The sequence below is a fragment of the Salvia splendens genome, chromosome 14 (assembly GCF_004379255.2).
Source record: "Salvia splendens isolate huo1 chromosome 14, SspV2, whole genome shotgun sequence".
NCBI classification, from domain to species: Eukaryota; Viridiplantae; Streptophyta; class Magnoliopsida; order Lamiales; family Lamiaceae; genus Salvia; species Salvia splendens.
Genome location: NC_056045.1, coordinates 3,099,169 through 3,118,555, shown reverse-complemented (window position 1 = coordinate 3,118,555; position 19,387 = coordinate 3,099,169). Strand labels below are relative to the sequence as shown.

The window sequence follows — 19,387 nt, the reverse complement described above, 5'->3', positions numbered from 1 at the left end:
AAAACAAGTATGGTTAAGATTGCACTAGATAAAAAAAATACTTTCTCAGATAATACACTCAAGTGAACTATTAATTCAAATATCAGTGGACATGATTTAAATTTATCAGATATTATTAAGGTATAATATCATCAAAAAGGGTAATATTGTTTAAACGTAAAAATATTAATCATTAATTATGCAATATATTAAAACTAATATCCAAGCAAATATATGATTTTCATAATTACCATATACTAATCTTTACAAATTTGATACATTTTCATATTACCATATAATCTTCACACATCATACTCACCATCTTCACAAATCAGATTCTTAATACATAAATCTTGTCTTTTGGTGATATTCTATAACAATTACTAACACTAATGTTAACCATCCGGTTTAGAATCCAACGAATTAATTAGATTATAAGTCCCACATCTAGCCAGAGGGGAGTCGGTACAATATATTATACCAAAATTTAATACTACTACATATACATATACAGTACCATATCGAAAATCCAGTATACATCTCCTTTATCAAAATTTTTGGTATATCAAATATTCGGTATAACCAATTTAGTTACTAACATCGTAACGTATTTTCGATATGGCATATCAAAATTCGGTATACCAAAATTTTAGGGATACTACTAATTTACAAAATCATGCACTTAAAACTTGTGCTAGTTCTTCAATATGGATCATTTATTCCCGGACAAAAGGAGTAGTATTTAGGAGGGAATAGTACTTGTAAATGAAATCACACGCTACAACACTCCCCAATCCCTACGGCCATTAAATTGACTACTTAGACTTTCAAGCTGAAAATATGACAAAATCAAAACATATTTTAACGTATTAATTCCAACTCTTCTTTTTCAAGATAATAATTTTAATTGGTTTATCACAATTTTCTATTCTACATTTCGTAATTAAGCACCTTAATCTCTCTCTCTCTCTCTATGAAGAAAATGCCATGGCTGAGGAGTTCGGATTTTCAGAGAGACTCTATGCTTGTTGGTTTCTGGAAATCAGTGAAAAACAGACCTAAACTAGCGTTGAGTCAACTATTCTGCTTCATCTTCATCTCCGTTTCCTTTTTAGCTTTTGCCGGCTGGATTGATCTCGTAAGCCTTCTCTCTCCTCTCAGGAACCTCATACATGCATAGTTTTATAAGCCGAGTTAATTTATCGTAATTTATAAGCATTCACATACACACGTGTGTATGTGAATGTTTGATATGCTAGAATGAATACAATTTTTTCTCCCTGGAAATGATCGACTGTTAAAATTTAGGCTCTCAATATTTTTTTTGTGATATTAGAGAAATTTATGTTTATGAGGAGTTGTATTAGCTAGGAGGTTGAAAAATGAAATTAAGTATTGATGAAATGATGAATTCTGGAAAATTAAGCGATTATTAATTATTAATTCTATTTGATTTTGTTTGTTGAACTTCTTAGATAGACTTACATAAGTCTCGATCGGAATTAATTGAATGTTTATGATGATATTCATTGATTTTTTACGGATTTTATTATGAATATTCAATTAATAGATGGAGTTTTTTTTTCTGGAAATTTTTTGCAGAGTTCATATTCAAAATATTACTATTCTCAAATTTGTAGCAACAAAACGGCAAAAACGCTTGAATTTCCACTGGACTGCAGCTCATGGAACCGCACCAAAGTCTGCCCGAAAACCTACCCGAAATCGCAACCCTGCCCGAAGCCGTCGCCCGGATCCTGCCCGGAATACTTCCGATGGATCCACCAGGACTTGCGCCACTGGAGGGAGACCGGAATCACCGACGCTATGGTGGAGAAGGCGCGGCGAACGGCGCATTTCCGCCTCACGATTTCTGGGGGGAAAATGTACGTGGAGAAATTCCGGCAGTCTATCCAGACGCGCGATCAGTTCACGATGTGGGGATTTGTGCAGCTGATGAGATTGTACCCTGGTAGATTGCCGGATTTGGAGCTGATGTTCGACTGCGATGATCGGCCAGTCGTGCCGGAGGCGGAGATCGGGCGTGAGCCGCCACCGGTGTTTCGCTACGGCTCGGATTCGCGGAGCTTGGATATCGTCTTCCCGGATTGGTCGTTTTGGGGCTGGTAATTCCACTAACTCTCTCTCTTTCCCTGTTTTTTTTTGACGAGATATTTGACTAGTTTTTATTGATAATTTGTTTGAATTCATTCTCTAATTTTATTGGTTGCAATGTTTTTTTATTAATATATACCAACTTAATCTAGTTTAGTGCCGGTAGTAATTGCATTTGGTTGAATTTCTGCTCCAGTTTTGAAATTTGGTATCAACTTTTTAGTTAAAGTTTTCTTCATAGAACTCGAGCTCCATGAGAGCACTAAGATCCTTTTCTCAAGACATTTGATTTAATATTTACTAAAATGAACTCGAATACACCAAATTTGACATTGATTTGTGGGAGTGGTTGTACCAGTCATGACAAGCACATATCTCATTTATCCTGTGCTATTATGCATAGTTATTGAGCTTTTCTTTAAAGAAGTCATTGATTTGAGCAGGGCAGAGATAAATATAAGGCCATGGAGAAGTATGTTGAAGGCAATTAAAGAAGGGAATGCGAAGACGAGATGGGAGGACAGAGTGCCCTATGCCTACTGGAAGGGGAATCCGCACGTATGCCCTTGGCGGGGTGAGCTTATGCAGTGCAATGCCACTGATCAAAAAGACTGGAACGCGCGCCTCTATGTTCAAGTATGCATATCTGTAACAATATCACATCTTACTTAACATGATTTGTGTGGTTTAGATTCATGCATGAATTGCATATACATTCCTGCCTAGCAATATTCTCATTATGTATGAATGTTTGTACTATTTCAGAACTGGGATGCAGAGTCCAAAGAAGGATTTCAGCACTCCAATATAGAAGATCAGTGCACCCACCGGTTAGTAATAGTTCTGTAGGAGCATAGTACATTCGAGTATTTCGAAACTGATGATTCACTGCCTGCTTACTTGATTTCAGGTACAAGATTTATATAGAAGGATGGGGGTGGTCCGTGAGCGAAAAGTACATATTTGCCTGTGACTCGCCTACCTTGCTAATGACGCTGCGCTGGCATGATTTCTTCATAAGAGGCATGACCCCTCAAAAACATTACTGGCCTGTCAAAGACAGTGACAAATGCAGGTCACTCAAATTTGCTGTTGAATGGGGCAACAATCACACTGCAAAGGTCTTGTTAAATATCATCAAATCTCACACTAGCTCATGTTGTGAGTCTTTTTGAACTGTGTGTGGTTGGTAGGCAAAGGCGATTGGAGAAAGTGGGAGCCGGTTTATCCACGAGGATATGAAGATGGAGTATGTGTATGACTATATATTCCATCTGCTAAATGAGTACGCGAAGCTGCTGAGGTACAAGCCGAAGGTCCCTCCAAACGCAGTGGAAGTGTGCTCGGAATCATTGGCGTGCTCAGCAGATGGGAACTGGAGGAAATTCATGGAAGAATCCATGGAGAAGTCAGCTAGTGATTCGGCTCCATGCACAATGCCTCCACCTTACGAGGATCAACAATTCAAGGCTTTGGTTGAAGAACAGGCCAAGGCAACAAAACAGGTTGAAGCATGGGAAGAACAATATTGGGGCAAGCAACAATAGTGAATCGAAAATCTCATTGAGAGTAATGGTATTAGAAATATGGACCACACATAATTGCAAAGATTGTATTGTAAAATGGGAAATGGAGTTTGTATTGTATAATGTATTGCACTCTAATTTGCATTACATAATGTATTGCACCCACCCTATGTATGGAAAGGTAAATAATATTCTTGTACAAGAGTACATTTGAAGTGTTCTTGGAAAGATTGGCTACATTGTTTCTCCATCTTGATTTTTCCAAGAAGAAGAAGAAGGTTCCAAAACAAACTATTTATATATTTGGGCTATAAACAGCCCAAACAAAACTCTTTGGCCCAATTTAAAATTTTAGCACCAAACAAAACATATCTCCGGCCCAAAGCTCTTTTCATTCTTTTGTACAGATTTTTTTTATCTCGGCATTTTCTTTCTTGAGTTCTTCCATTAATGCAACAAGTCTTGTTTCTGATTCTTGATTCTGTCATGTAAGGTACAAGATTTATGCAGAAGGACAGGGTTGGTCTGTAAGTAAGAAATACATTTTAGCCTGCAACGCGTTGGCACGACTTCTTCACACGGTCCCTCGTCCCACAACGACATTACTGGCCAGTTCGAGACTCCCAAATGTGCAAGTCCATCAAATTTGCTGTTGAATGGGGCAACAATCACACTACAAAGGTATCATCACCATGCCATCTCCACAACTATGTTCCACACTAAGTATTTTTTACTGAAATCCTGTTTTTTAGGCCAAGGAGATTGGTGAGGCCGGTAGCCCGTGAGGCTCTGAGAATGGAGAATGTTTATGACTACATGTTCCATCTGCTGAGTGAGTACGCGAAGCTCTTCAAGTACAAGCCTAAGATCCCTTCAAACGCAATTGAGCTCTGCTCTGAGGCGCTGGCTTGCAACGCAGATGGGAAATGGAGGGAGTTCATGGAGGAATCCATGGAGAAGTTTCCTAGTGATTCGCCACCGTGCATGATGCCTCCACCTTTTGACCTTGGAACGTTTGCACGGGAGAAAATGGAGGCCGTGGATGAGGTGGAGACGTGGGAAGATGAGTATTGGAGGAAAAAAGACGATGTACATTGATTTAACAAAACTCAAAAAAAAGAGAAATCATCATATTGTGTAGTTGCATCAAGGAGAGAAGATTTAGGCTTAGTTGACATGAACATATGTCAAAATTGAAAAAGATAGATTTGAATAAGTAATTAAAATAGAAACTTGAACTAATAAGCTCTTTCCTTGAAGATGTCCATGCTCATCTCACTTGCATCAGTTGCTTGCAACTCAACCTGAATGCCATCCAGCTCTCTCTTGAAACGGTCTTTCGAGCTCGCGTAAAGCATCTTGGTCCTCACCTTTGAAGCCTCGGGCGACCTTAGACAATATCCCAATAATTTCATCATACAACAATAGTTGCAACAGTCATATGAGGATATGAGACACAAATTGAAGTTTCATGTGATCTCACCAAGCAATGAAGAAAATCTTGCTCTTGTGGCAGTTCTCATCAGTTGTGAAGTCGTAGTCGTAGACAGCATACCGGCAATCATCAGCAGGCAAGCTGTTGTTGAGGTCGATGTGAGTCTCGTCCTGGCCCCCGGTCTTCTCCACCACCACTTGCTGGAGTCCGTCGTCGAGTTTGAACACAATGTACCTGAAGCAACGTTTTGCCTTGAGCTCCAGAAACTTCAGTTTGCATGCGTCGTCCACAGCAACCCCCGATGCCGAATTCGCCTGTTCGGAGAAATGACAGAAGCATTCTTGATCAAGTGCAGAAGGTTTAAGCATACTATTGGAAAAATGAACTTTTTTTTGACATATTTTATGTTGGTGGTTTTTCCAAATGCGTAACTGATTATTTTTGTCCCATAACCAGAGACAAAACAAGCAAATAGAATACATAAATCATCTTATAATGCTAAAGAAATCTACCAAAAACATATAATGAAGAAAGTGGATATGTATGAGAATCAATAACGAAGAACATACACATTAAAAAATTAGAAATTCAAGGGAATGGAGTTGAATGAAAAATAAAATCAAATGCATGTAGGAATGGGAAGAATGATGTACCATTTTGCTCTGAGTGAAAAAATCAGCAGCCTCGAGAAAATGTGATTAATTAGAGATTAAATGGAAAGAAGAAGAAAATAGTGTAGTAAGAAATGGATCCTTGAATTTTGGTAGGGTATTGAAAAATTCAAAGGATGAGAGAGATTTGAGGGGTGTTTGTTTATACTCTACATGTTAATTTCGATTTGAAATTTGGAGTATTATACAACAATTACCGGTATTACCAAAATTTCTTTGTATTAGACTTAAATCATTAATGTACCTTGTATTAAAATTGTTAAAATTTGAAAGCAGACTGAAAACTTAACTTGATAATTTAAAACTTATGCATAATATTATCCTTAAACAAATAAGTATAATAGCAACTTACTAGCAATGAGACTTTATTACAAGCTCACATAAATAATTATTTATGCATGTCACTATTTTATAACGATAATAGTCATAGGTATAGAAAATGACAAAAGATCAAGTAATTATTTTTAAAATTTTAGAAACTGATATCTCATTTGCGGTAATTGTTCTTTTATAGGAGTAATATAAAGTGCAACACATATTAAATTTCATAATTAAGAATAGATAAACATAAGTAATTATTTCAAGTTATTCAATTGTCAAAAAATTTAAATGTATGTAAAACGATTTTGTGCATATTTTTGCATGTTCCTTAGCTATAAGGACAGTAACTGATCACACCAATAAAAACTCTGCATATTTTTGGTTTTTCCATTTTAAACTAAGTTCATCTCAGCATTTTTCAACAACATATAAATCCATTTATAATCTCAAAAAACAGATCTGAATTAGCTGCTGAAGACTAAATCGATAATGCAGTTTCGCCAGACGTCGATGGATGTTGAAATCGAAAACTTGAACAAAAATAAGACAGCACATTTCTTTCTGTCTATACCAACTGACCTACGATTCTGAACTACGCTAAGCATTGTCTGGAACGGCTAGGTTCCCAACCGTACAGTCTTCGGAATCTGCTGAAGTCCCCGCAGCAATGTTTTTCGTCTTTGAGGTGCGCGGTAGCAGGCTTCCCACAACAACCTGGAGTCATTCATCAAATGAGGCCTCATAAAATTAGATTATGATCGATGTGAAATTAGTTTAAAGCTACCTGAACAGGGCTGCCAGCAAGCATGACACCATCGACTCCACCACCTATGACAAGCCCATCCAGACCAGAAAGAGTAACGTTCAGACAGCCGACTGGGCCTTGAGGCACATCCACATCATTTTGTACATACGAACCAGTTAAACTCAAAATATCAAAGCATCCCTATAAAAGAACGAACGCGGAGAAAAAAAATGGTACTGAGTCGAGAAGAAACAAAACAAGAACCAAAGAAACAAGGGAAGACAAATCAAGATATATAGGTTCATTAAGAAAGAATGGAAATGAAGATCTACTTTGCATGAGCTTCTAAATCAAGATAAATAGCTCGAAACGTAAAAAATGGAATTAACAGCTATCAGAATTAGATAGATAAGTTCATTAAGAAAAATGGAAATGAAGTTTCACAAATCAATATTATGTTGAAGCTTGCATTAATTACATTGAGAAATATATGAAAAATTCATGGTTTAAACTTGAAGCTATTAATAAAGTCTTAACAGCAGTTATGCAAGATGTAGCCTTCAGGTTAAGGGAAGAAAAGGCATTTAAATTCGACGGACTAGTGACTACAATCTAACTCTCATAGCACTGATGCCTCTAGTTTTTTCATTACATTTACAATAAGCAAATACCTCATATGTGACGCTCCTACCAGAACTCGATCTGCTAATATTTACAGCTGATATTGTACCATTTCCAGATAAAATGACTGTGACCTGTCACCCCTGAACAAACGAAAGTACCTTTCTTTTGATATCCTGCAGAAAAACCATGGCAATAATAAATTAAGGATGTTCCGAAATTGACGATTTGATATCATCATTTAAGATATGTCTTTGTGAGATGCCCTGAAAGACACACTACAAAGTATTTAGACTATATCAAATTTTAATCAATGATGAAAGCCATCCCATTCTCTTAGTCAGTCATGATGCACTCAGATTATCGAAGTTTCTGTCATAGTTCATGACGAATTTAAGTTTTGGCACTAAATTCAGCCCTTATCCTCCAATTTCTCCTAACCAGGATATAGACTGGATGACGACGTAAGCAAGGTGTACCAGATCAGTAAAATGACGTATCATAAGATTGAACAATATTTTCCACAATTTTGTTGGCAAATATATAATTGGAATGAACTAGATATGCAGAGACTCTATCTCATTTTACTATATATGAAAGGTTTTTCAAGACGCCTTCTTTTCTAGAAGTTCGTTAGCTAGACGACGGAAACAGGTGGAAGATGCAGTAAATAAGTGATGTTAGGTGAATTCATTCGAATAGATGTGATTGCACTAACTTCTCCAACGGCAACATTGATGACATGCGGGACAAGTTTTCCAAGCCTGGTAAAGATAGATCCACCTGGAAAAAATAAGAATTCCCCCACAAAATCAAGAAAAGGTATACACTTGAAATAGCCATGGAAGAAACATACCATAAACATTTGATTTGATATAATGCTATTATATTTGAAAAAAAAATTGAGAGACTACCTATATGAACAATACATGAAGACATTTGGAAGGAAATTAAAATTTTAATAGGAGAAACGGTAATTACGCTCGTGTTAAAATGAGATATTTGCATATGACAACACGATGTAAGGATATTGCTGGATCATTATCATAAATTACTTATTTTTCAAATCTCGGAGAGATATCAAGAATTTCGTAGCTATCTATGTAATGATGTAAATGAGCATTTATTGGAGTTTCCTCAATAAGAGACTCTCAATAACACGTGACAGAGTAACTAAACCTCAAACAGGTCTCTGAATGAGTTGCAAAGGTAGCATTTTGAGTCAAGTTTCAGCTTGAGAATAACACATATCGGCTAAATTAGGGAAAGTGATGCTTTTCACATCATATGCTCTCACTTTGACAAACAAAACACATGCTTTCTACATTGGCAAGATTAAAAATAGCCTGTATATCTTCCTCCAGTCTGATTCGGTACTTTAAACATATCTATCACTACTAAAATATTTCTTTGGAAAACCATTGTGTGAATGAGAGAGAGAGAGGGAGAGACAGAGAGAGAGAGAGAGAGAGAGAGAGAGAGAGGGGGAGAGAGAAGCGGAGAGTGCAGAATGGAGAGACTATGTACAACAATTTATAGACAGAGGTTAGGGGTGAGTCAGCAGCTTGAGGTCAACTGACATGGTATTTACAGGTGTCACTATGTGTCCAGCCACTTGTCATCAATCACGAGAACATCAGTTATTTCATACAGAGAAAGGTAAATGGTAAATCCGTAGCTGGAGAATGCAAGTTATGCGGGTCTTTGAGGTAATAATCTTTAACTAAGATCGCGAACGTATATGTTAATCTATCACTAAGGTCGTGAACGTATACGTGCATAAGTCTTTCTGTATAAATGATGTGAATGTCCTGTCTCTATATAAGGCTTTTACTTCGCAAAAATCTACTACAATAATTTACTATACTAGTATATACTTACAACTCAACCAAAATTCATATTTGTTAGCTACCAAGAAATACCAAGTAGCAATGAAACAGATTAAAAAAAAGATTTAGAATTACCTAGGGGGATACGTTGATGCTTTCGCCCCATCCCTGGTGGTCTCCTTCTCTGCTTCTGAGTTGGTCTCACAAATGGAACGGGATTAGGCGTGGAGGGCGACAATGCCAATGAAACAACACTATCACGCCCATATTTCCGTGGCCTTCCCCTTTTCCTACAAACAGGCTCCCCTTGCATCACAGCAGGAGGGGGGGCAGCACTCATCTCATGAGGTGACATTGTCGACGAAGTATCTAAAGGAAACGATGATCCCATCATATCCCTCTCCATGTTGGTTTGATACTGAAAACCAGGATTAGACAGCGAATTTATGCCAAGGGATCCCTGAAGTCCCATGAAAGACACGGCATTTCCTTGATGGAGATAATAGGAAGCCGAACCTTGCAGTGGTATAGCTTCCCTTTGATCCATAAATTCAGTACTTATAAATGGTTTCAAGCTGAGGTTCTCCAAATTTCCAAACACAACACTTTGGGAATGGGGTATCAGATCATGTCTTTATCAAGCAAATCTTGGCAACTCCGGCTTGGATGCTATTTTTGGTTTTCAACTTTTTTGACAATGCTTCTTCCAATGCAACTTACATCACCCCAACAGCTCTATTATGCTATGCGAGAGAAAACTCAATTTCAAGATTATTGAAGTGCAGCAAAAACTACTAATAAAAATGTGAACTATGTACAAATTACTATTCCCAAATAGACAAGAAGGAGATTTGAGAAGATAAAATCGAGACTGAAAACCATTTCAATTCAAGAAGAGGAGAAAGATTAACAAAATTTCAAGACAGCACACGCATAACTAAATCAAAACAAGAAAAAGGCCTCATTTTGAAAATGCAATTTTCTGTTTTTGCACTGCAATCAAACACCAAACACACATTTCATTTCAGCAGACGAAAAGAAAGTAACAAAGGCCCACCTCAAGAGAAGGAACACCATTGCTTATGCCAAAAGCAGCCATGCAAAAACATTTGAAACAACTACCATCAAACAAAAAAGTGTTGAAGGGAGAAAAGCGTTGATGAAAAAGAGTCTTTTTATGAAAACCAGCTAACACCGCAGCTTGTAAGAATAAGACATTGATGAACTAACTCACCATGAAAGAGTAATGCATTCCTTCTTTTCTTGGACAGAGAAGATTGTTTCTTTTGCTGGTATCTTGTGTGATGTGGTTCACTGTGTGTAGAGTGTGCGGAGGTTCACTGCAGCGCTGCCTGGGGTTATCTGTCATCATTATACACAAGTTCAAGGTGTGTTGTTAAAATTTGTGATAAACATATGCTCAAAATATGAAATTAGTCGAAAATATTTATTTTTTTAAAATTGACTCCTAAACAAATAAAATCGTCGTCGTAGTGGTGTTTTTTTAACAGTTCCATTAAAAATTAACATCAATGTCCGATTAGTGATATTTTGACCCAATTAGTGTACTAATACATACTCTCTTCGTCCCAAGTTACTTGAGTCGTATTCCATTTTGGGTTGCCCCAAGTTATTTGAGTCATTTCTCTTTTTTAGCTAAAAACAAAATATCTAATCTCACATACTATTCTTTCTTTTACTTTAGTCTCTCTTCTTTCTCTTCTTTATTCTCACATCTACTCACACTAAACACAATTTTCTTAAATTTCGTGCTTAAAAAACCTCTCGAGTAACATGGAACTGAGGGAATAATTAATTAAAATAAAATAAAATAAAAAATTCTAAAATCCAAAGTAGACTTTCTTTTTCTTTCTCTCCCATCTCTCCATCTCTCCAGGTAATTTATTTTGGGAATTATTAATTAATTTATTTATTTTATTTTAAGTAATCATGTATAATATACTCCCTCTGTCCACGAAAAATAGGACACATTGTGAATGACACAGGTTTTAATATGAAATTGGTAAAGTAAGAAAGAAGGAAAAAAAGTATAAGAAAAGTAGTGTTAGTGGAATTTGGGTCCATATTATTAATAAGAGAAAAGGGAAAAAGTAAGAAAGAAGTAGTGTTAATGGAATTTGAGATCCATATTATTAATAAGAGAAGGGAAAAAAGTAAGAGAAAAGTTGTTGAAAACTTTCCTTTTTTAAATGTGCTCTATTTTTTATGGACAACCAAAAATGACAAATATGCTCTGTTTTTTGTGGACGGAGGGAGTACTAATTAGGTCAAAATATCACTAATCAGTTGTTGACTGTCAGTTTTTATCGGAACCGAAAAAAGAGGACCACTCCAATGACAATTTCATTTGTTTATGAGTCGATTTTCAAAAATTAAATGTTTTGAACCAACTTTGTATTTTGACCATATGTTTAGGACCAATTTCGACATATGCAGAAATCATGGGGCTGTTTTATTAATTAAATTATTTAAAGTATAATCATATACTGTACTTAGTTAAATTATTTAAAGTATAATCATACAGTGTACTTAGTTTTTCTCCATGGATAGGAGCTTTTCTTTTATAAAAAATACTCCATCTGTAAGAGTCCTATTTTGTCTGTCCGTTCCACAATAAGAGTCTTATTTCAAAATAAACTTGATATATGTTATGAAATGTTACAGTTTGGATTGGGAAGATGGAGCTGGTTCCCTGGCCCTCCTCAATAACCCCTCTTGAATCAACGAAACAACTAGCTGAAAATAACAATCAAATTTATCAGGTATCTACTTTCAAAACTCTATATCTGTCTATTATATAATGGTGTGGATAATGAGTTATACCTCTCCTGTTCGGGTAAACATTCGTCCCGTAACAAATCCACGACCGCTGTGAGCATTTGGACTATCGATCTGAGAACAAACAAAGCATCGTCGGATGAGAGCATTAGAACTTGTCTAACTGTTGATAGGAATAGGGATGGCAGAAGTGAGCTTGCTACTTACCACATATAGCAGCCAATCGTCAGCCCTCAAAGGCTTGTGAAACCACATCCTGAGAGAATAATATACCAACACATGTATCGTGCAGTTAAATATACTAAGAACTCTCTTTATGGAGAATCTGTAATTCAAAGAGAAAGGGAAAAAAGATGACGGTGTGAGAAATATGGACTCACGAATGGTCTAGGCTGACAGAAGATGACTTCAAACCCTTTTCGCGATGTGGGTTTAAACTCACTTGGAGAAAAATCAGATCAGAAGCATAAGCCACCACGCATCTGCACAAAAGTCGAGTGAACTTCCCACCATCAATCCAAGTTGAGAACAGTTCTTATTTGATTTCCCAAAAGTTCGAGTTTCACAAGCAAATAAGTGAGCATAAAGGGACTGCTAAAAGGGACTAACCTGTGCAAAGCTTGATCATCAGAAAGTGTCCCTTTAGCTCTAAACCAGTACCTTAAACTGCAGAGTATAAAACAGAAATGAAAGTGAGAATGCCTTCAAAAGGTATTACATCACAAATGAATTTGATGGACAAGAAAAGAATCCCGAGACCTTGGAGGAGATTTTGTGTAATTGGTGGAAGTACTAGGCTCACAGAACCTAATCTCGATGGGCCATGGCAAAAAATCAGTAGTGGCAACCTTGTTCCGGTATGTCCTGCAGCACACATTAATAGCAAACCAAAGTAAATGACCTATAAGGTTTTAATAAATTTCAGCGTTTGATAGGACACATTTGATAAGAATGAGTAAGAAAGGGAACAAATCGATCCATATAGAAAGGGGATAGAGTTGAATAAGATAGAGAACAATCCACATGGAAGGGTGATGTAATAGAATCTAGAGTGGGAACAGAATTGTGGGTGCAGCAAGCCAATACCATTGTCTTTCGTCAAATGAAGAGGAGAAAGTAGGGCATCTTCTGTACGTATTATTTAGTTCAACTCGAGAACTTATTGAATTATATATAGCTCTATTTAGTCTTTGAAATTGGGTCAATTGTGTTCATGATACTGTTAAAAGCACATAAAGCTCAAGATAAGAAGTCAGACCTTGGAAGCCGAGGATCAACAAGACGTTGGACACGTAACTCTTCCATGGAAAAAAGCTAAAACAAAGCAATAATTTGAAATTTTACAGAATAAAAAGACATAAGAACTGATAAAAGCAAATTTAGAAACCTTTTCTGGATCAGACACGGAAGGCATCGTTGCCACCTGGTGAACAAACTGATGCTCCTCTTTCTGTATATTGTTCGCAATGTTTAGAAAAAGTTGCAATCACAGAACAATGATAATAATTCCAAAAGTACGCTATCAATGACATATTCAGTTTCAGCACTCTCCAATTTTCGCAGCCAGTCATCCTTTTCTTTTTAAAAGAAACGGCCAAATCCCGCATTATCAATCCATACAAAAGAGACCCCAGACACCAAATAAAGGAAGAGCCCATAATGATTCTCTTCTAGATTTAAGACTCCACGTACAATGAAATACAACCCATACCATTGCTTTATAGCCACGTTCAAAAAATCAACAATCTAAGGTCTATTCTAAGAAGGGGCTATAATTTTATTTGTGGCAATAAAGGAAAATTTTACATCATCTGCTATTTAGTTCTGATTCAGTTCACTCTTTGTCATACTTTTGACAGCCTGATGGAGAGCGACGTGATATGACAGGATGTTGACCAAAAATAAATCACTGTGCCATCACCTGAATTTTTATAGGATTGCCGATTGCCTACAATTGGCAGAGTGAGCATGTATGCATATATGGCAGATCAAAGAAGAGTATCACACTTGTGATGGAATTACCTGAAAAGAAGCCATCAATGTAAACACAACATTCCCCCTTTGTATAGCATCCACCCTTCGGGTCGCAAAGCTTTTCCCATCACGTACCCGATGCACTTCATATATAATTGGTTCTGAAACCATTATGAAACATCAATTATAATGACATGTTACTTTTAGATCAGCTTATACTATATGGTGTAATTAGAAAAATGGTGAATGAGAAACTAGAACACCCATCAAATTTTAGCACAATGATTGTTTATTAGCCATCATAATCATCTCCAGTTCTTAATGAATGTAGACATACTTATTTGGCTAACTCCAAACTTCAAAACCCCCTGAACGCATATACTTGGTTTCATGGATTCAAGAGCTCTGCGTGTCAATCATGTTTTCGTAGCATATATTGCATCTTGCACTTTTAACCTTATTAGCAATTTAATACTCCTAAGTGGCCTAGAAAGGGTTCATCTTAGAATGAAAACCTTAAGATGAATTTAGAAGCCTTAATCAAACTATCAAAATTTGAAGAACCATAGCATAGCTACAGCCTGAGCACTAATACTTGCTCAATCTCATACTGCTTGCTATGGGATGTAATCATTTACAGATCAGGAAAAAAAATGAATTTTTCAGTAACAAGTACTACTACAAACTTAATTTTGGAAAAGATCAAGACTTAATTAGAGATGTATCTTTAAGGAAATCACTGAACAAACATACGCATGCCAGAATTCAGAATTAGCAATAAAAGTAGAGATATTGAGGATATCGAATAGACATGGATACGTACTATTAAAATCTCCAAGAAGAAGGAAGTATGCATGCAAACTGTGAATAATCTTTAAACAATCAACGGTTTTACATGCTGCAGCCAGTGCCTGCATTCATAATCCAATGCAGACAATCAGTAGAGAAAGAGATCCATCCATAGCAAATTAGCAACGTCAAAGGAGAAAAAGAAAAGGAAAATGTGTAAAAGGCCCATGGTAGGCCATAAGGAGGCAAACGTGATTTAAATAGTAAGCTGCCAACAAATTTGAAATATATCCAATGGTACTTAACCAATCACATCATCAATTGTATTTGGCCTCCAAAATGAATTAGAAAGAACGTGATTCTATATTTATTTTTTTAAGGATAGGCATACCTGTCCGAGAAATTGCCCGCCGAACACTTTTCCAAATTTTGGTGCATCAGGCAAAGTAATACCTTGGAAAATGTTAACCTGTGATGGAGAATGACAGGCACTTTTTAGATTAAACTTTTTGATAACACAACATAGCCAAACAAATACTATAAAAATGAGGCGAACTCAGGGAAATCGAACGAGAGAAAAGCAATCCAGAAGGAGAAGAATCCCTTTAGGATACTACTTTCAAACGAATACTATCAGTTGCCTACTTTCCCCTTGTCAAAACTTTAAAGCAAGTAAAGCACCACTTTCCAAAAAACCCAACTCTTTTGCTACATACCTCTATAGGATCCAGTTGTAGAATTCTCTCAATGAGTGGGCGCTTCTCCTGTGCGTCATCCTCACTCCAAATTGATTTCGATTTTAACATATACATTTTTTCATTAAGAAGGACTAGGCAAGTCAGCTGCACAAAGATAGACATGTAATATAAGCACACCTGCACAATCAGTGGAATATACTTGACATATAAGATAGCAATGCAACCTTAGACAAGGCAAGCACATCTGCTGTCTGAGTAGATGATGACATACCTGCAATTGAACTTCAGCCTTCAGTATATTCTCATACACTCTATATAGAGATATGCATACAAATAATCCTCCTAGAGACCTAACTAATCCCCAAGCATATGAAGTGGCAACAGGTGATTACCTTATGTTGGGGATATAGAGCAACAAATATAATTTGTTTTAACAAAATGGATGCACAGAGGAAGTAAAAGGGAAGTTACACTTCAAATCTAAGCACCAGTTTCAAAGAACCCATTGAGTATATCAAACAGATGTAGAACAGGAAATTGAATGTGTGTGATGAAAATTTAAGCATTGGCATCTAACCATGACCAAAAAAGTCGTATTTCTTCAAATGATATTCAGCGTGATTTTGATCATCGGAATGAAAAGACCCACAGACCTCAGCCTGAGAAGATATTTACAAGTACAGTTAAAGGAGATCACACAATCATAGAGTATACCTCAATAGTCTATAACGAAAATCATTGTTACGGTGTTACCTCTCCTTCCCATATGAAATAAATGCCATCCGCCACTTCACCTTCACGAACTATATAATCACCTTGGTCTTGATCATTGTAGGCAAAAAAAGAGATTAGATGATAGAAGTAAAAAACTGCGAATGTGCAAACAAGCAACACTTAAAGTCACTTTAAAAAGAGAAAATCGGGTTTATAGGCTACTTTGCCACTAAAATAACGAAAATGTACCCATTTTGTTATCTCTTCCATAAATGGGAAAAACGCCACCATAGTTGGCGTGTCTATAAGTAAAAACGCCAACATAGTTGGCGTTTTATAATGTCGTCGTATTTTAGTCGTATTTTCTCCAAATACAGTTAAGTTAGAATTTGAAGAATGTTTTATAATGTTTTATAATGTTTTCTCCACTATAATGTTTTATAATGTCGTCGTATTTTAGTACTATCTGAAGAATTAACACCATCAACAAACAAATTCTTGTTTTCACCAAAAGGGGTGGAGCTAGAATTTGAACTATCCTCTCTCTCACTAGAAACTCCCTCCACCACCACACCACTCAATTCTCCAACTTTCTCATCAAAATTCACAACTTCCCACAGTTGGTACTATCCGAAACATTAACACCATCAATAAACAGATTCTTGCTATTACCAAAAGGGGTGGAGCTAGAATTTGCAGTTAGCAAACTACCTTCGCTCTCCGCCGCCACGTCAGCAGCAACAGCTGGAGATGAAGAAGAAGAAGAAGAAGAAGAAGAAGAATTGCCACCGCCCACATAGCTTTCATCCATTGAGATTGAATTTATCATATCCGAAGAAGAGTTGCTGAATGCTTCGGAGCTCTCCACACCGAGATTCTGGGCGCCCAAATGAATGGAAGCGGGGTGAAGCAGAAGATGACGGAGATGATTAATCGTGAAGAGGAGGAGACCAAGAACTTGATGGGTTTCACAGAGAAGCTTTTTTGCTTCTCCATAACTGGATTTGCTTCTCCGTAAAAACGCCAATGAAGGTGGCGTGTTTCAGAAAAGACGCCAGCGAAGGTGGCGTTTTTCAGTGAAACGCCAAAAACGCCAATCAGGTGGGCGTCTCTTATAAAAACGCCAATCGGGTGGGCGAGTCAATACAGAATGAGTGTTTTCATCGGCAAAAAATTGAAGGAAAGAGCAAAGTATAAAACGCCAACATGGTTTTAACTTAACTGTATTTGGAGAAAATACGACTAAAATACGACGACATTATAAAACGCCAACTATATTGGCGTTTTTACTTATAGACACGCCAACCATGGTGGCGTTTTTCCCATTTATGGAAGAGATAACAAAATGGGTACATTTTCGTTATTTTAGTGGCAAAGTAGCCTATAAACCCGATTTTCTCCTTTAAAAATGGAAGATTGATAGCTCAATTCTGCAAAATACAGAACACAAATTAAACAAGTCTTGCAAAGCTAGTTATGCGCTCTTTCAAAGGCATGTGGTTCAGCTCAAGGCTAAATGTCGAAGCCAATACCAAGCTTGCCAAAAAAAATTATAGTAACTGGTTTTAGCTCAATTCACTTAACTCAGAAATGAACTTATGCAGAGACATTTAAATCTGAATTCCATTCGTGTTCGAGTTAATCAAATCTAGTACCTAACAATCAATCACATCCAACAATCATCCCGATCAAATCCATCAAAAGATCAAATTCGACAAAGCAAACACAAATTCGGAACCAAAATTTACCGTATCGCTTAACAGAAACTACTTCGGCGATCTTCCTCAGAGAAGAACTCGGCAGCGTCTGGAGCAGCGGCACACCCCCCAAAAACTCGATCACTGCCACTTTAAACAATTTATGTGATAAATTCACAAAAAATTACTCCAAAATAAAATTAAATAAGTAGTTAAGATAACAGAAATAGGTCCTAGATCTGAGAGTAAACAAAAGAAAGCAAACCTAATTCGGGATTCATGGCTACAAAATTTAGGCAGTTAGCGAGGATCACTCTATTGTCGACCAAGCGCCGGGGAAATTAAATGTGAATTTATCAAGTGTGGAGAGAGTAATCTGGTGCGGGTGGAGATGAGGCAATAATTGTGCTCCGACACCCTCGTGAATAGGGATGTCAATCGGGCCGGCCCGTCGGGTTTCGGGCCAACCCTACTCGGGTTGCGGGTCAATCGGGTGCGGGCTAATCGGGTTATGATTTCTTTCGGGTTATAAAAGCTCAGCCCTAACCCTAAAAGCTCGGGTTTCGGGCTAGCCCAGCGGGTTAATCGGGTTGCTACCGATAATATTAACATGCGATAAATCCAATAAATAATGATTAAAATTACTAATATTCATACAATGTAAAACATTTAATTATGATATATTTGAGATATATGCTTAAACTCAATCATAAACATGATCAAATACTAATATTTGAGATATTTCGTAGAATTTTAATGCATGTTTTAGAAATTAAAATTTTTTTGTGTTGAAGTTTTTAATTTATTTTTCAATTATTATATTAATAAAGATTCAATATATAATTTGTATATTTAATATAAAATTGAAAGTTATTTTTTTAGTTAAAATTAATCAATGAAATGTCGAATTAGGAGTAAAAAAATAGAATAATAGAAATTTTATCGGGTTTTCGGGCTAGCCCATCGGGTTTTCGGGTCTGGCCCTAATGGGTTGCGGGTTAATCGGGTGCGGGCTAATCGGGTTTTGATTTTATCGGGCTAGAAATTTCCAACCCTAACCCTATAAATTTGACGGGCTATTCGGGCCAGCCCACGGGTTACGGGCTACATTGACATCCCTACTCGTGAAGCGTGAGCTAATGGATCAGGTTTGAGTTAAACAGCACGTGTGTCTCGTTTGGAAATGCGGCCCCGCCGCAGTCCAGATAATGTCGGAATTAGACGTCACCACGGTTCGGAATTGAAGAGGAGTGTGGTATTTATAGGGGAAAATTGTGATTAAATAAAAAACAAAAAAAATTCAAATTTCAAATTTATAGCGGAACCGCCGGTTTCGTCAACAGTTTTCTGACGAAAACCAGCGGTTTCTGACCGGTTTCTGAAAAGGCTAGGGGTAGGTCGGTTTTAGAGCATCCACGACCGTGCTCTTACCAGCGGCACGGTTATGGGTCCGGCCCCACTTTTTCTGTCTGCT

General features: G+C 37.0%; 3 protein-coding genes and 2 pseudogenes across 5 annotated transcripts; 2 read left to right on the top strand and 3 right to left on the bottom strand.

Moving 5' to 3' along the window:
* The first annotated feature begins 850 nt into the window (after window positions 1-850).
* Window positions 851-3,827, top strand: LOC121765525 (O-glucosyltransferase rumi homolog). The gene is made up of 6 exons (XM_042161708.1): window positions 851-1,117; window positions 1,582-2,105; window positions 2,538-2,730; window positions 2,860-2,924; window positions 3,005-3,215; window positions 3,288-3,827. The coding sequence occupies exons 1-6, from the start codon at window positions 953-955 to the stop codon at window positions 3,639-3,641; spliced, it is 1,512 nt and encodes a 503-aa protein (XP_042017642.1). The 5' UTR covers window positions 851-952; the 3' UTR covers window positions 3,642-3,827.
* Window positions 3,794-4,718, top strand: LOC121765672 (annotated as a pseudogene).
* A 113-nt stretch (window positions 4,719-4,831) lies between these two features.
* LOC121763889 (actin-depolymerizing factor 7-like) lies at window positions 4,832-5,730 on the bottom strand. The gene is made up of 3 exons (XM_042159986.1): window positions 5,709-5,730; window positions 5,104-5,369; window positions 4,832-5,009 (listed from the first exon to the last, which is right to left on the bottom strand). The coding sequence occupies exons 1-3, from the start codon at window positions 5,709-5,711 to the stop codon at window positions 4,859-4,861; spliced, it is 420 nt and encodes a 139-aa protein (XP_042015920.1). The 5' UTR covers window positions 5,712-5,730; the 3' UTR covers window positions 4,832-4,858.
* A 681-nt stretch (window positions 5,731-6,411) lies between these two features.
* LOC121763511 lies at window positions 6,412-10,606 on the bottom strand (annotated as a pseudogene).
* A 1,124-nt stretch (window positions 10,607-11,730) lies between these two features.
* On the bottom strand, window positions 11,731-18,322 carry LOC121763510 (acyl-CoA thioesterase 2-like). Of its 3 annotated transcripts, none has more exons than XM_042159534.1 (17): window positions 18,179-18,322; window positions 17,965-18,063; window positions 16,256-16,323; window positions 16,080-16,161; window positions 15,727-15,773; window positions 15,521-15,646; window positions 15,196-15,273; window positions 14,839-14,926; window positions 14,064-14,176; window positions 13,429-13,491; window positions 13,300-13,355; window positions 12,801-12,905; window positions 12,651-12,707; window positions 12,422-12,523; window positions 12,249-12,297; window positions 12,087-12,155; window positions 11,731-11,999 (listed from the first exon to the last, which is right to left on the bottom strand). In XM_042159534.1, exons 1-17 carry the CDS (start codon window positions 18,192-18,194, stop codon window positions 11,922-11,924), a joined length of 1,296 nt encoding a protein of 431 aa, XP_042015468.1. In that variant the 5' UTR covers window positions 18,195-18,322; the 3' UTR covers window positions 11,731-11,921. The 3 variants fall into 3 exon arrangements, with proteins under 3 accessions (XP_042015468.1, XP_042015469.1, XP_042015470.1); XM_042159535.1 differs by having other exon boundaries at window positions 17,965-18,057; XM_042159536.1 differs by lacking the exons at window positions 11,731-11,999; window positions 12,087-12,155 and having other exon boundaries at window positions 12,245-12,366; window positions 12,484-12,523.
* Between the last annotated feature and the right edge of the window lie 1,065 nt (window positions 18,323-19,387).

Coding starts and splice junctions, on each gene's coding strand:
- LOC121765525 (XM_042161708.1), top strand. CDS start 953: ATGAAGAAAATGCCATGGCTGAGGAGTTCGGATTTTCAGAGAGACTCT. Junction 2,106..2,537: donor GATTGGTCGTTTTGGGGCTG/GTAATTCCACTA, acceptor TGATTTGAGCAG/GGCAGAGATAAATATAAGGC. Junction 2,731..2,859: donor ACGCGCGCCTCTATGTTCAA/GTATGCATATCT, acceptor GTACTATTTCAG/AACTGGGATGCAGAGTCCAA.
- LOC121763889 (XM_042159986.1), bottom strand. Junction 5,010..5,103: donor AAGATTTTCTTCATTGCTTG/GTGAGATCACAT, acceptor ATATTGTCTAAG/GTCGCCCGAGGCTTCAAAGG.
- LOC121763510 (XM_042159534.1), bottom strand. Junction 16,162..16,255: donor ATTTCATATGGGAAGGAGAG/GTAACACCGTAA, acceptor ATATCTTCTCAG/GCTGAGGTCTGTGGGTCTTT. Junction 12,906..13,299: donor GTTGATCCTCGGCTTCCAAG/GTCTGACTTCTT, acceptor TGTGTGCTGCAG/GACATACCGGAACAAGGTTG.